We start from the raw sequence: 15122 nt of genomic DNA on the forward strand, positions 1-15122 counted from the left end.
ATTTGTATGTATGTCAAGGTAGAGGATGGTTTAGGATATCATTATTCAGAGGTTGGATGCATGGTCTAGTGATGAGGAACCTCACCCTGCCCTAGTGCTGCCAGACATATTGGCCCTCATTATGACAGTGGCGGTAAAAACCGTCTACTGCTGCGGCGACTGCCGCCAAAAGACGTCGCTGTGGCTACCAGCCTACTGGTATATTATGACCGTAGCCGGAATTCCGCCAGAAGGATGGCGGAATTCTGGCTACGGTCATGGCGGCAGATGGCGGTAAGGTGGCGCTGCTGCCAGCAGCAGCGCCACGCCAGTAGACCGCCGCAGACCGTATCATGACCTATGATACGGCCTGGCGGTGTACTGCTGGCGGATGCTGCTGCTGGAATCAGCGCCTCATCCCGTCTCCTGCCGGAGGACCCCCTGAAATCAGGTAAGTCGGGTGCTCCGACAGGGGAGGGGGTGTTGTTTGTGTGTGTGGGTGTGTGTGTATGTTTGTGTGTGCATGAATGCGTGTGTGCGTTGCGTGTGGTATGTGTGTGCATGTGTGGATTTGTGAGTGCATGCATGTTGTGTTGTGTGAATGCGTGTGTGTTTGTATGTCAGTCTGTTTGGATGTGTGTGTGTTAATGGATGAATGCATGTGTGGGTGCATGTGGGTATAAGTGTGTGTATGAGTGTGTGTGATGGTGCGTGAAGGTGCATGTATGTTGGGGGTGGGTCTGGAGAGGGAGGGGGTGGAGGGAAAATCTATGGAGGGGGGTGTGGAAGACCCCTATCAGTGACAGGGAAGGTATTCCCTGTCACTGATACTGCCTCCCGCCATGGTTTTCATGGTGGTAAGGAGGCCACGAAAACCATGGCGTTAGGCGGGGTCATAATCCCGCGGGCGGGCTAGTGACGGTTGCCGGGCTGGAGACTGAAGTTTCCAGCCCGGCCGCTGTTTCCACCATGTCAGACGGAGTGCTACATTGGCAAATGTCATATTATGGGGAGAAGTACCGCCAGCCTGTTGGCAGTACTTTTCTTCATAATACCGCCGTCCGCCAGGGTCATAATGAGGGCTATAGTGTGGATATCCATGACAATATTCAGATTGTTCCTCACAAATGTATGACTCATCCTTGACATATTTTGGACATTCTTGATGCTATTCTTGCTATTTTGGCATATCACTAGTATATTGCTGACATGCTGTGGGCATTCCTGTTGATATCCTGACTATCCTGGACATAATGGCCAATCCATGTCAAATTGTGGGCATGCTTGAAGACAATTTCTGTGATAATAGTGGTCCATACATGGCAGGTGGTGGGCTTTCTTGAAAACATTACACCTATCACTGGCATATTGGTGCTCACCTTAACACAGGGTGGGTGTTCTAGACATAATTGCAGCTATCCAATACATAGAGGTCATTGACTTATTGTGGCTATTCTTGTCGTAATTCTGACTATTCCCTTTATAATACTTTTCAAAATCCCCAACATATTATGGACTTCCCTGGTATATGATTTTGATGATAAATAGACATAAAAAGAAGCATCGGTCCATGTGAGTTGTTAGTGAAAATGGCTCGCTGATGCCTGTGCGACACAAATGTACTTACTAAAATTCAAATTCAGTTACTTCTGGTCAAAGGTAGGGTTTTATGAAAATGATAGTGAGAATTTAGATTATTTAAGCAAACAAAAAATATTCTATGTTGAAATGTCTATATGTTCTGAAAACAGAAAGCTTATGTTTCTGATAAAATTGTTGCAACCGAATTAAAAGTTAATTTTCGCAGGCATTTTTTGCTAAGGTTGCTAATTCATCACCTATGTGGAGACATGTCTGTTTGTGCTTCCCATAATAGCACTGCTTCATACTGAGGCCTGATCACATTTGATTTGTGTAAGCTGTCGGATTCTGTAAACTCTATGTAATTGAACAGTAGCATTGCAGTAGTTACAATATATTACAACGAGAAATATCACCAAATAACAAAGCTGTGGAAGGAGTAGGGTTTCTGATGTGGCTTTGGTTCCCAGGCAGAATTTCGCCCATTTATACCCCGACAATGGTCCACTCCTATTGTAGACTCCCAGAACCTCTGCCAATTCCGCCGAAGCCAACGGTTGCAAGCTGTGGCCCCTTTTCTTCTCTATATTCCTCCTTGGATTGATAAGCACCCCATCCTAGTATGGTTCCTGCATCTTTCCGGACCACCAGGGGCAGAGAAAAGCTTATATCTAACTCCCTGATTAATCAGCAGTCCAGGGCTAGGAGCTTCAGGTCAATCAGAACAAAACACAGCAGGTAGAAGAGTCCAGAAAGGAGCCTCATCATATGGAGCCATCTTTTCATAGGTGCACAGCATTACAAAATAGAGGACAGCAGACATGGGACATAGTCCACACCCAGTCACTACGCTGCGGACATCCATAGAGGGCTCTACAGCACATCAAAGAGTAAAAATGCAATAAGAGGCAAGAAACTGAGACTGCTGGAGTGTCTGTCCAGCCACACAAGCATAAGGATTTAAAGAAAGCCAACCAAAAGTTGAAAGGTAGGTCAAAAGACATGAGTACTGCACCCGGAAGTAGAGTGAGCACAGAGCAATGGCTTGTGCTTTAGTATTGCCAGGCATTAGAGCTTCAGGAGGTGAGTATAAAAGAGGAAACATCAGATCAAAGGTAGAGTAGATCCATGAAGAGAGTGTATCACAACTATATAACCCAGAAGAAATAGTAAAGAGAAAGTTAAGATGGCCCAAAGAAAGAGTAGTGCAACAAGGGTGAGAACTCACCAGTGCTGTTTACAAGTCAACCCTAGAAAGTCAGAAAGTATTCTACTGCTTTCCTGCACCTCTCCTGCTCACACATTCATGTGTGGCATCCTATAAAATGCAATGAATATTGAAACCAGTAAAAGGTCAAAGCCAGCTACCTGAGCAGAAAGTGAACGAACCAATAACCCTTTGTAAACTGCAGTGTTATGAAATGTAGGCAAGAACCATGCATAAAAAACTGTCAGACTTCGGCGTAATCATATATCTAAACATAGTATCTTTTTTACCAAACGTCCACACTTATTATGTCCTTGCCACGCACTTTGTTCTACTAAAACACATTCTTTTCATTACTCATGTGGAAAAATGCATTTGTTTAACAAGAGTGCTCGGTGGTGGCTAAATTGCTCAAATCCAGGATGTTTATGTTGATGGAACTACAATTCCCAGCATCCTTTTGGAGTATTTATGATTAAGGGTGTGGTTCTTTCTGGAGTATTCATGTTGAGGGCGTGGTTCCTCTATAAAAACCGACCACACCCAGGTTCCAGTGCTTACTATTTTGGACCTTGCCTGGGTTGGACTTTGTTTTGCAGTTCCCGTCTGAATTTTGCCCTTTTGATCTGCAGCCGTAAAATAGAGGGCTTCTGGAATTCCTAGAAGCGAGTGGACAAACACACTGTGGTGACAGTGTTTACTGTTCAGTAACATTGTTTTGTCAAAACTGAAATGAAGCCGAGTGTTTAATATTTATCAACATTGTTTGTTTTAAAACTGAACTGAAGCCGATTGTTTAATCTTTAGCAACATTGTTTATTTAAAACTGAACCAAAGCCGAGTGTTTAACCTCTTCGTTGCGGGCGTCGGCCACTGGCCGACGCCCACACACCCTCCCTGGTGCGGGTCACGACCAGTGGCCGACACCAGGAAGGGTATCAATAAATCCTCGGGTGCATCGCACCCAAGGATTTTTTTTTTTTTTTAAAACCCCCCCCCGGGAGACACGGAAGCTTCCGTGTCTCCCCCCCGCCCCCCCCACCCCCCCCACCCGCCCCTTTGTGACGTCAGCGCGCCTCGCGGCGCGCTGACGTTGCAAAGGTGTTTTCCCCATCAAAGCAGGAAGCAGCCTTGCGGCCGCTTCCTGCTTTGATGGGGAAAACGGCCTTTCCCACGTTCGGGAAGGCCTCGTAAGAAAGGGGAGTGTCTCCCCTTTCTTACGAGGCCTTCCTGAAAGTGTTTCCTGGCCCCCGATCGCAGCACAGCTGCGATCGGGGGCCAGGAAACACCACTAGATGCCAGGGATTTCACTTTGGGGGGGCGGCCCCCTCGGAAAACGGGCCGCCCCCCCCGGGGGCATAATTAGACACTCCCCTTTCTTACGAGGCCTTCCTGAAAGTGTTTCGGGGCCAGGAAACACTTTGAAAAGGCCTCGTAAGAAAGGGGAGAGTCTCCCCTTTCTTACGAGGCCTTCTCAAAGTGTTTCCTGGCCCCGATCGCAGCACAGCTGTGATCGGGGGCCAGGAAACACCACTAGACGCCAGGGATTTCACTTTGGGGGGGCATAATTAATTTTAAAAAAAAAGGTAGGTGCCCCCAGGGGATTGTTTTTTTTTCAAAAAAATAAAAATAAAAAATAAATAAAATGACAGGGGGTCGCCCGTGGGCAGGGTGACCCCCTGTGGGGGCAATTTTTTTTTAGATGTTGTAGGGTTTCCCTGGGGGCCATTTTGGCCCCCAAGGAAACCATACAACAACAAAAAAAAAATAGATCTATATATAGATCTATATTTATATATCTATGTAGATAGATATATCTATGTACATGGATATATCTATAGATATATCTATGTACATAGATATATATATATATATATAGAGGTAGATCTATATATACCAAAGAGATTTATAAAGTGTGCTACTCACCTGTGAGGGTCTCAAGGCGCTTGAGGGGGTGTGGGGGGAGGGAAAGGGGCTGGGAGGTTCACTGTTCGAAAAGCCAGGTTTTGAGGCCCTTCCTGAAAAGAAGTAGGTTTTGGGTCTTGCGAAGGTGGGTTGTGAGGGCGTTCCAGGTTTTGGGTGCAAGGTAGGAGAAGGATCTGCCCCCGGTGGTGGTGTGTTTGATGCGGGGGACAGAGGCGAGAGAGAGGTCAGCTGAGCGGACGTTTCGTGTGGGGGTGTGGAAGGTGACTCTCGTTGAGGTAGGCAGGGCCTGTGTTGTAGAGTGATTTGTGTGCGAGGATGAGGATCTTGAAGGTGATCCTTTTGTCAATGGGGAGCCAGTGGAGGGATTTGAGGTGTGGAGAGATGTGTTCGTGTCGGCGGAGGTCGAGGATGAGTCGTGCTGCTGAGTTCTAGATGCGTGTAGTTTGCGCTTGAGTTTTAGAGTGGTGCCGGCGTAGAGGGCGTTTCCGTAATCAAGCCTGCTGCTGATGTGTGCATGAGTGACAGTTTTTCTGGTCTCTGTGGGGATCCATTTGAATGTTTTTCAGTATACGGAGTGTGTTGAAGCATGAGGAGGTGAGAGCATTGATTTGTTGGGTCATCGAGAGGGAGGAGTCTAGGATGATGCTGAGGTTGCGTGCGTGGTTGGCGGGGGTGGGTGCAGGGCCTAGCGTGGTGGGCCACCATGAGGGGTCCCAGGTGTTTTTGTGTGGGCCAAAGAGGATTATTTCAGTTTTGCTTGAGTTGAGTTTCAGGTGATTGGCTGTCATATATATATCACTTTTGTCAATATGTGTGTGGTTTCCCTGGGGGGAAAAGGGTCCGACTTGTCTAGTGGCAGTTTTAGTGCCATAAAGAAGCGCAGAAGGTTTATATGCCTACTGCAAAGAGCAAATCTGTATTTTATGTAAATAGCTGAGTACATTAGCAAAGTCTATGGAGAGATGAAGGGCACTTTTGCTGGGTGGTAATGAGGGAATCCGAGGAGGAGGGAGTGGGAGCACCAATAATGATTGTTGGACTGGGCGCAGGAGGTGCTAAAGACTGTGACGAATGGTATGTGACAAGGTGTTTTTTGAGTGTCTTGAAAGTACGTGCTGATTGAGGGAAGAAGCGCAGGTAAGGTGGCCTCTACTGTTGCACGTATCTCACACACCATCGATTTTGTGACTGTCTACGTAGGCTAGTGTTTTAGAGCAACAGTTTAGCCAATAGCAGAGATGGCATCTTGATGGATGACTGCTGCCTGCACTCGGGTTATAGAGGACCGCTCTGACATAGGATCAGAGACTGAGACATCAGATACTGAGACAGCATCTGAGGGATAGGACAATGGCGCAGACTCTGGGAGTGATTTTTCAGTCAGAGGAGTCCCATTCGATAACTCCTCTTCCAGTACATTATGAGGGAGGTGATGAGGACAGTCCTGCTGTCCCTTCGCAAGCTGTTTGTGCAACTGGGTAATAGTGGGTTAGGCCAACCCAGAGAGCAGGTGAATGCGGCGGCAAGCAGAGAGAGAGTGCTCTCTTGGGAGCTCCCCAATTTAGTTCAGCCCCAAATTCCACCACCCAAATCATATTGTGGAGACATCAAAATTATCCATGGCAAAACAAACTGGTTTTGTAAGGCAGGCACCTGTGTTTTTGGTCCTGGATTCGGCGGCCATATAGAGAAACACACTAAACCCAAACATTTCTGGAAACTAGACATTCGGGGGAGTCCACAGAGGTGTGACTTGTGTGGCTTCCCCAAAGTTTTCTTACCCAGAATACCCTGCAAAGCTGAAATGTTGAAAAAAAACTCAATTTTTCTCGCATTTCTGTCACACAAACTACAGGAATATGCTGGGATCCACAATATTCCTACCACCCAGTGACTCCTCACCTGTCCTGATAAAAACACTACCCCAATTGAGTGCCTACACCTAGTGTCTGTGTCAGGAATGGATCACCCCAGGGTCAACAGCTGCCTCACGTAAGGACCAACATTGACCGTTGTGTGATCTATTCCTGTCGCAGGCACCAGGCCTAACCACACAAGTGAGGTATCATTTTTATCGGGAGGCTTGGGGGAACGCTGGGTGGAAGGAAATTTGTGGCTCCTCTCAGATTCCAGAACTTTCTGTCACCGAAATGTGAGGAAAACTTGTTTTTTTAGCCACTTTTTGAGGTTTGCAAAGGATTCTGGGTAACAGAACCTGGTCCGAGCCCCGCAAGTCACCCCTCCTTGGATTCCCCTAGGTCTCTAGTTTTCAGAAATGCACAGGTTTGGTAGGTTTCCCTAGGTGCCGGCTGAGCTAGAGGCCAAAATCTACAGGTAGGCACTTTGCAAAAAACAGCTCTGTTTTCTGTGATGTGTCCACGTTGTGTTTTGGGGCATTTCCTGTCGCGGGCGCTAGGCCTACCCACACAAGTGAGGTATCATTTTTATCGGGAGACTTGGGGGGACGCTGGGTGGAAGGAAATTTGAGGCTCCTCTCAGATTCCAGAACTTTCTGTCACCGAAATGTGAGGAAAACTTGTTTTTTTAGCCACTTTTTGAGGTTTGCAAAGGATTCTGGGTAACAGAACCTGGTCAGAGCCCCGCGAGTCACCCCATCTTGGATTCCCCTAGGTCTCTAGTTTTCAAAAATGCACAGGTTTGGTAGGTTTCCCTAGGTGCCGGCTGAGCTAGAGGCCAAAATCTACAGGTAGGCACTTTGCAAAAAACAGCTCTGTTTTCTGTGATGTGTCCACGTTGTGTTTTGGGGCATTTCCTGTCGCGGGCGCTAGGCCTACCCACACAAGTGAGGTATCATTTTTATCGGGAGACTTGGGGGGACGCTGGGTGGAAGGAAATTTGAGGCTCCTCTCCGATTCCAGAACTTTCTGTCACCGAAATGTGAGGAAAACTTGTTTTTTTAGCCACTTTTTGAGGTTTGCAAAGGATTCTGGGTAACAGAACCTGGTCAGAGCCCCGCGAGTCACCCCATCTTGGATTCCCCTAGGTCTCTAGTTTTCAAAAATGTACAGGTTTGGTAGGTTTCCCTAGGTGCCGGCTGAGCTAGAGGCCAAAATCTACAGGTAGGCACTTTGCAAAAAACAGCTCTGTTTTCTGTGATGTGTCCACGTTGTGTTTTGGGGCATTTCCTGTCGCGGGCTCTAGGCCTACCCACACAAGTGAGGTATCATTTTTATCGGGAGACTTGGGGGGACCCTGGGTGGAAGGAAATTTGAGGCTCCTCTCAGATTCCAGAACTTTCCGTCACCCAAATGTGAGGAAAACTTGTTTTTTTAGCCACTTTTTGAGGTTTGCAAAGGATTCTGGGTAACAGAACCTGGTCAGAGCCCCGCGAGTCACCCCATCTTGGATTCCCCTAGGTCTCTAGTTTTCAAAAATGTACAGGTTTGGTAGGTTTCCCCAGGTGCCGGCTGAGCTAGAGGCCAAAATCTACAGGTAGGCACTTTGCAAAAAACAGCTCTGTTTTCTGTGATGTGTCCACGTTGTGTTTTGGGGCATTTCCTGTCGCGGGCGCTAGGCCTACCCACACAAGTGAGGTATCATTTTTATCGGGAGACTTGGGGGGACGCTGGGTGGAAGGAAATTTGAGGCTCCTCTCTGATTCCAGAACTTTCTGTCACCGAAATGTGAGGAAAACTTGTTTTTTTAGCCACTTTTTGAGGTTTGCAAAGGATTCTGGGTAACAGAACCTGGTCAGAGCCCCGCGAGTCACCCCATCTTGGATTCCCCTAGGTCTCTAGTTTTCAAAAATGTACAGGTTTGGTAGGTTTCCCTAGGTGCCGGCTGAGCTAGAGGCCAAAATCTACAGGTAGGCACTTTGCAAAAAACAGCTCTGTTTTCTGTGATGTGTCCACGTTGTGTTTTGGGGCATTTCCTGTCGCGGGCGCTAGGCCTACCCACACAAGTGAGGTATCATTTTTATCGGGAGACTTGGGGGGACGCTGGGTGGAAGGAAATTTGAGGCTCCTCTCAGATTCCAGAACTTTCTGTCACCGAAATGTGAGGAAAACTTGTTTTTTTAGCCACTTTTTGAGGTTTGCAAAGGATTCTGGGTAACAGAACCTGGTCAGAGCCCCGCGAGTCACCCCATCTTGGATTCCCCTAGGTCTCTAGTTTTCAAAAATGTACAGGTTTGGTAGGTTTCCCTATGTGCCGGCTGAGCTAGAGGCCATAATCTACAGGTAGGCACTTTGCAAAAAAACAGCTCTGTATTTTGTGAAAAAATGGGATGTGTCCACGTTGTGTTTTGGGGCATTTCCTGTCGCGGGCGCTAGGCCTACCCACACAAGTGAGGTATAATTTTTATCGGGAGACTTGGGGGAACATAGAATAGCAAAACAAGTGTTATTGCCCCTTATCTTTCTCTACATTTTTTCCTTCCAAATATAAGAGAGTGTGTAAAAAAGACATCTATTTGAGAAATGCCCTGCAATTCACATGCTAGTATGGGCACCTCGGAATTCAAAGATGTGCAAATAACCACTGCTCCTCAAAACGTTATCTTGATCCCATTTTGGAAATGCAAAGGTTTTCTTGATACCTCTTTTTCACTCCTCATATTTCAGCAAATGAATTGCTGTATACCCAGTATAGAATGAAAACCAACTGCAGGGTTCACCTCATTTATTGGCTCTGGGTACCTAGGGTTCTTGATGAACCTATAAGCCCTTTATATCCCCGCAACCAGAAGAGTCCAGCAGACAAAACGGTATATTGCTTTCAGAAATCTGACATCGCAGAAAAAAGTTACAGAGTAAAACATAAAGAAAAATGGCTGTTGTTTTCAGCTCAATTTCAATATTTTTTTTATTTCAGCTGTTATTTTCTGTAGGAAAACCTTGTAGGATCTACACAAATGACCCCTTGCTGAATTCAGAATTTTGTCTAGTTTTCAGAAATGTTTAGCTTTCCGGGATCCAGCATTGGTTTCACACCCATTCCTGTCACTAACTGGAAGGAGGTTGAAAGCACCAAAAATAGTAAAAATGGGGTATGTCCCAGTAAAATGCCAAATTTGTGTTGGAAAATGTGGTTTTCTGATTCAAGTCAGCCCATTCTTGAAAGGTGGGAAGATAGTGATTTCAGCACCAGAAACCCTTTGTTGATGGAATTTTCAGGGAAAAAACCACAAGCCTTCTTCGGCGGCCCTTTTTTCCCATTTTTTTGGAAAAAACTAAATTTTCACTGTATTTTGGCTATTTTCTTGGTCTCCTCCAGGCTAAACCACAAACTCTGGGTACCATTAGAATCCCTAGGATGTTGGAAAAAAAGGACGCAAATTTGGCGTGGTTAGCTTATGTGGACAAAAAGTTATGAAGCCCTAAGCGCGAACTACCCCAAATAGCCAAAAAAGGGCTCAGCACTGGGGGGGAAAAGGCCCAGCAGCTAAGGGGTTAATCTTTAGCAACATTGTTTGTAAAACAGAACCGAAGTCTTGTGTTATTTTGTGTCGTTCTAATATTCCCTGGAGATTAGTTATAATTACACGTTCGTTCTTGGGCAGTGTATTTTTTTTTAAAGGATTCTCTTGGTTAAAACGAGGCGCGTGAATTCACAGACTTCAACGACTGTTCCTACAGAAGCGAATTGTGTTATTCTTGAACGTTTGTAAAGGGACGCTTATGTAAACAAAAGATAAGGAACATTTGCGCGCTCATGTTTTTTTAAAAGACTTCTTATTAGAATTTACTGAATGTTTTGAAAAAGAAAAGTTTGCACGCGTGCACTCAGCTTTAAAAAGGTTCTGGTATTTGAATTCTTTAATTGTTTTATGAAAAAGAATCAATACACGCGTGCATTCATTTTTGGAATGGTTTAATCTTAGAATTAATTGTGTGTTCTCAAGAAGAAACATTCACACGCGCGCACACAGAGTTGAAAGGTTATAGTTTTGATATTCACTGTGTATTCACTGTGTATTCTTGGAAAAAAGGTTAATTTAGTATTTTATTTTTTTCTTAGATATTATCTTGTGAATATATTACTGAATATTTGCATTTTACTTCCCTTATAATAAATAATGGATAATTGTTTTAATGTCCTTGTAGTCGTTTTCTTTGCAGGTCTAAAACAATTTTCCTTTTGAATTGCCTTTCATGCTGATCTTCTCTTTCCCCTTTTGAGTTTAATATTTGAAGTGGTATTTGTCAACAGTAAATCATAATATAATAAAGACTCAAATCCAGAGGAATCAGACTTTGACAAAAACACAATCAAATACCTTCCTCCTGCGCACTCTAAGCCCACATAATTTATGCCCCAGTAACCAAGACCTCAAACCGGCCACTGGATCACCTGATCCAACACAGCCACTCAACCAACCACCTGCTCACTTCACCCAACACCACCACAGAAGGGACATGCCATTGGCGGCAGACACAAAGAACCTCCTCTATTTAGATAGTATTACTCCTCCTCCAGGATAACTGGGCACTCACCACTACATGTATAAGACCCAATCGTCCCCTTATTGAGTAGGCCCCGAGAGACCATGCTACTTTCTAGCAACCAAAGCAAGACCCACTAATCCCCTTATAGAGCAGGACCCCAGATGTCATGGTACTTTCCGACAACCAAAATACGTGCTAGGATCCTCATCTCCCCAAAGGCCCTACAATTAACCAACATTGGCAGCGAGCATGCTCCCAAATAGCTCTATGAACCTCCACTGGGTCCCATGGCTAAAGCCCTGGGCACTGAGCACGAGGCAGTCTGCCATGTCTGAAGCTCAGGCATGGTACACAGTATGAAAGACTAACCACCCCTCTCGTGTAGAGAAAAACCTTGTGATGTTGTGACTCTGTCGGATAGTCCTCATTGTTTCCTTGTTTCCCATTCATACCAACAGCAATCTGGGACCTGCTTTAAGAGGAAAGATCAGCTCAGAAGTGCAGTTGCTACTCTCACTATTCTGAGCCAGTGTTTTGTGCATATGAGCGAAGCAGCTATGCTCCAAAAGCTCCAAAAAGCATTTACTCCCATGACTCAAATGGACGGATGGATAACGGCTTGCAGTTTTCCTCTAACTCCTGCTCCTTGGGTCACATCTTCTTTGAGAGCTACATTGATATGTACTGGACTTAAAATACCCATACATGTTAGTGCAATGAGTTACATTTCTACGTTAGGGGTACACATGTAATTGTATATCTCAGTCCTGGTGGCTTACGCAAGCAATGGAGTACATAAAATTTGCAATGCTGTCATGGGATATTCCTGTCCCCCATCAGCTCAGAAGATTCCTTTACACCAACCCATGTTCAAAACAAGACTGGCATGGAGGAATGGACATGCTGTAGAAATTCGTGAGATCTGCAAGTGTCTCACTTCTGATCTCACACCCAAGAGTACGTTTTGCATCTGGCACATAGAGGAAAGCTGTGCATGTACATAATGTATTTTTCTCCATATGATTTTTTGTGAGTCTCCCAAAAGTCTTTTCCTAAGAGTCACCTCCTAAAGCCTAATGTAATCATATTTTTCAGTACTTTACCTCGTCAATGTGCACCAGTAAGTGGAACAAAGCATGGACCTACTTTAGAAGCTGCTTCTACTACCGATTTGACACAATGTATTATATCAATTTTCCAAATGTTCCAGTTGTCTTATAGACACCTCTATTAAATGAAATTCTAATACTCTTTCAAAGCCTCACTGTTACTGACAATTAACAAGAACAATTCATGCTTTTTTTTGCAGGCAGGGCCTTGGGAGTACAGTCTTTGCAATCCACAGAGTTCTGCTCAAGTTCTAAGTATGACAGTGACTTCTCGGGCAGCCAAGAACAATGTTCCCCCTGTGACGGTAAAGGCCCACATGAATAAAGGCTCAAACAATTACCCGCATCCAATGGTTGTGTATGCAGAAGTCAGTCAAGGGTTTTTACCTGTGCTTGGGGCAAATGTTACAGCCATTATTGAACGACAAATTGGATCACCAGTAAGCCTGGAACTTCTTGATAATGGAGCAGGTAAATTATAAGTATTGGATACAAATCCTCAATGATCATTACTGTTTTGTACATATGTCTGTATTAGTGGGGCTAAATAACATAACACCTCTCAAGAAACAAAGGGAGAAATCTAAGATATTTGTTCAAGGGTTCTAAGAAGAATTAAATATTGAATGGCAACCACCCATAGCTTTGGAGAGAAGTTAGAGACCCCACTTCCCTCTCTAATCAGGAAAGCCTAAAACAGGCAGGAGAATGTAAAAAGAAAGATAGTTAATATGAAGGCCTCTCACATAGAAAAGAAACACAGACACACACAAAAATAAACGAAAAGTAGTTGTAAATGGTTAAACCTGCACAAATCCTTCCCTCTTTGTTACTTTTAAATATAAACAATTTGTACAATTTTTAATAAAAAAAAACAATCAAACCTATAGAGCTTCCTTTGACCTTTGAATATTCCCACATTACTAGAACACATCGGTGTGTGTGAAAAAATGTTAATGAAAATCACAAAGTTAACAATTCGAGAGCATAACCAATGTGACACATTTCATCCATTTTATATATCTAATTCCAGCTTCTCTAGCTAAAGACATAAGCTGTCTCCTTTCACCCCTTTGTACTAATAAAATATAACACTTTCCTATGATGAATTTGATTGTAGGATGGGCTCAAAGAGAGTAAATCGTTAATTTCGCCAAAAACTCAATTAAGATGATTTCATTATTATCAGAGCAGTATCTGGCCAACTGTTCCCAGTTAGGTGACTATAAATCTTAAACAATCCATTATTGACTACATCCTCTGTAGCAAGTTCTAATATGGATTCTGACCAGTATTCTGTACTGAGTATGCCTGCATTTCATGTGATCGGTGAAGCATTACGTGTACTCCACACATATAAAGCCTATTTTACCCCTCCTTGAATTGCCAGCTTCTTTCAGGATCAATCACAATTTAATTATCAATATCCTTGAAGAAAGCAAGGGCATTGGTGGGAAGGGCTTAAATTGGTTTACATCACAGCAAGTTCTTAAATTAATTTATATCAGACCTTACCAACCTTGTTTTTCTCTAGATAATACTCTACCCTTCTCCCGCTTTCAGTATCTCTAATTTACCAAAATGATATGTTTTGTTCTGCCTCATGACTAATCTTAAAAGCACAGACCAATAGCCACCCACTTAACACAGCCTTATCCTGCAACATGAAAGCAGAAAATACCAGGGCACTCTAAATAATAAGTCCACTGTATGCAGAAATCCAAAATGTTTTAATTCCTTATGTTGAAAAAAATAGACACATCAATGTTCAGAGACAGCCAACAGGTGTTTCGTCCAGCAGGACTTTTTCAAGGCATATAACTGGATAAATTACTGAGTCCAAATGATGTCTCTTAGTCAACAGGAAACATGAGTCCCATATGATAAGTAGGCTGTATATGCCAACTATCCGAAGTATTAAGAGTTATATGTGGCAGGGCCCTGATAAGCCCAAACACCAGTCCTCTCAAGGTCCTGAGAGTCAGGAAAAGCCGACAAACGGCGTGCACACGGTGTGAATGTAGAATAACCTTATGCTTATCAGGGCCGTGCAGGCGTGGTGGGATATAAACTGAGCATATGTTTAGTGTGAGACCTTCCCACTGTCCCATGAACGCCGCAAATTGACCCATGTGATCCATCCATGAGCATACTAGTGTGAATGGCAGTGCCCTCTTAAGAAGAATGCCCGCCCCTCTGGCATCCGAGGAGTATCCCGCGTGTGCCACCAAAGTGTACCCAAATCTGTTTAGGGGCTTGTAATTGTTCCCTCCAAGGTGCGCCTCCTGCAGGAGGAGGATGTCTGGTGTCATTTGCCTGAGGTACTGTAGAGCTATTGTCCTCTTAATTTTGCTCCCTAGTCCATTCACATTCCAGGACAAGATGCTCAGTCCCTTATATGAACTGATAGCCATTGTGAGTGTTTGGGTTGGTCACTGTGCTGCGTTCTCCCCAGTTGTTCAACCCCCATGTGTATGGTTGGATTTCATCTAGAAGCCCCTCCTTACCAATCCCCACTTTTGTATGCACGCTTCAAACAATTGAACGTATTGACTACCCCAGTTGAACATTGCTCCCCCCAACAGAACCCCCCTCCCACCCTGCTACCTTGGCCGCGGGACCCCCAGCTACCCGCTTCCCAACCTGGCAGAGTGCCTGTCGCCCCAAAACTTTCAAACAAATTCATGGATGTGTTAGGCAAACCATAGCAGGTGGTCTGCCATTTGTCCTCGGCTCTCTTCTGACCCTGCAAGTTCATTACTGTATCACAAGCCTGTTCGTAGGGTTCATCTCTAGTCTCGCCCTGAGCTCCCAGGCCGCTGCCCTGACTCCTGCCTAAGTCGCAGGTAGTCTCTCCTCCTGTTGCTTGGCTCAAACCCAGCCCCTGTCTCGACTCTCCATCTGGACCGGGCG

General features: G+C 44.8%; 1 protein-coding gene across 1 annotated transcript in view; it reads left to right on the top strand.

Annotated features, from left to right (window-relative positions):
- The window catches only part of LOC138293211 (calcium-activated chloride channel regulator 1-like), a 704166-nt gene that overhangs the window by 580986 nt on the left and 108058 nt on the right, over window positions 1–15122 (top strand). Inside the window, exon 11 of the mRNA XM_069232299.1 lies at window positions 12410–12680. Coding sequence (XP_069088400.1) covers window positions 12410–12680 — 271 coding nt within the window. The remainder of the gene's footprint in view (window positions 1–12409; window positions 12681–15122) is intronic.

The sequence above is a fragment of the Pleurodeles waltl genome, chromosome 4_2 (assembly GCF_031143425.1).
Source record: "Pleurodeles waltl isolate 20211129_DDA chromosome 4_2, aPleWal1.hap1.20221129, whole genome shotgun sequence".
Classification (NCBI taxonomy): domain Eukaryota; kingdom Metazoa; phylum Chordata; class Amphibia; order Caudata; family Salamandridae; genus Pleurodeles; species Pleurodeles waltl.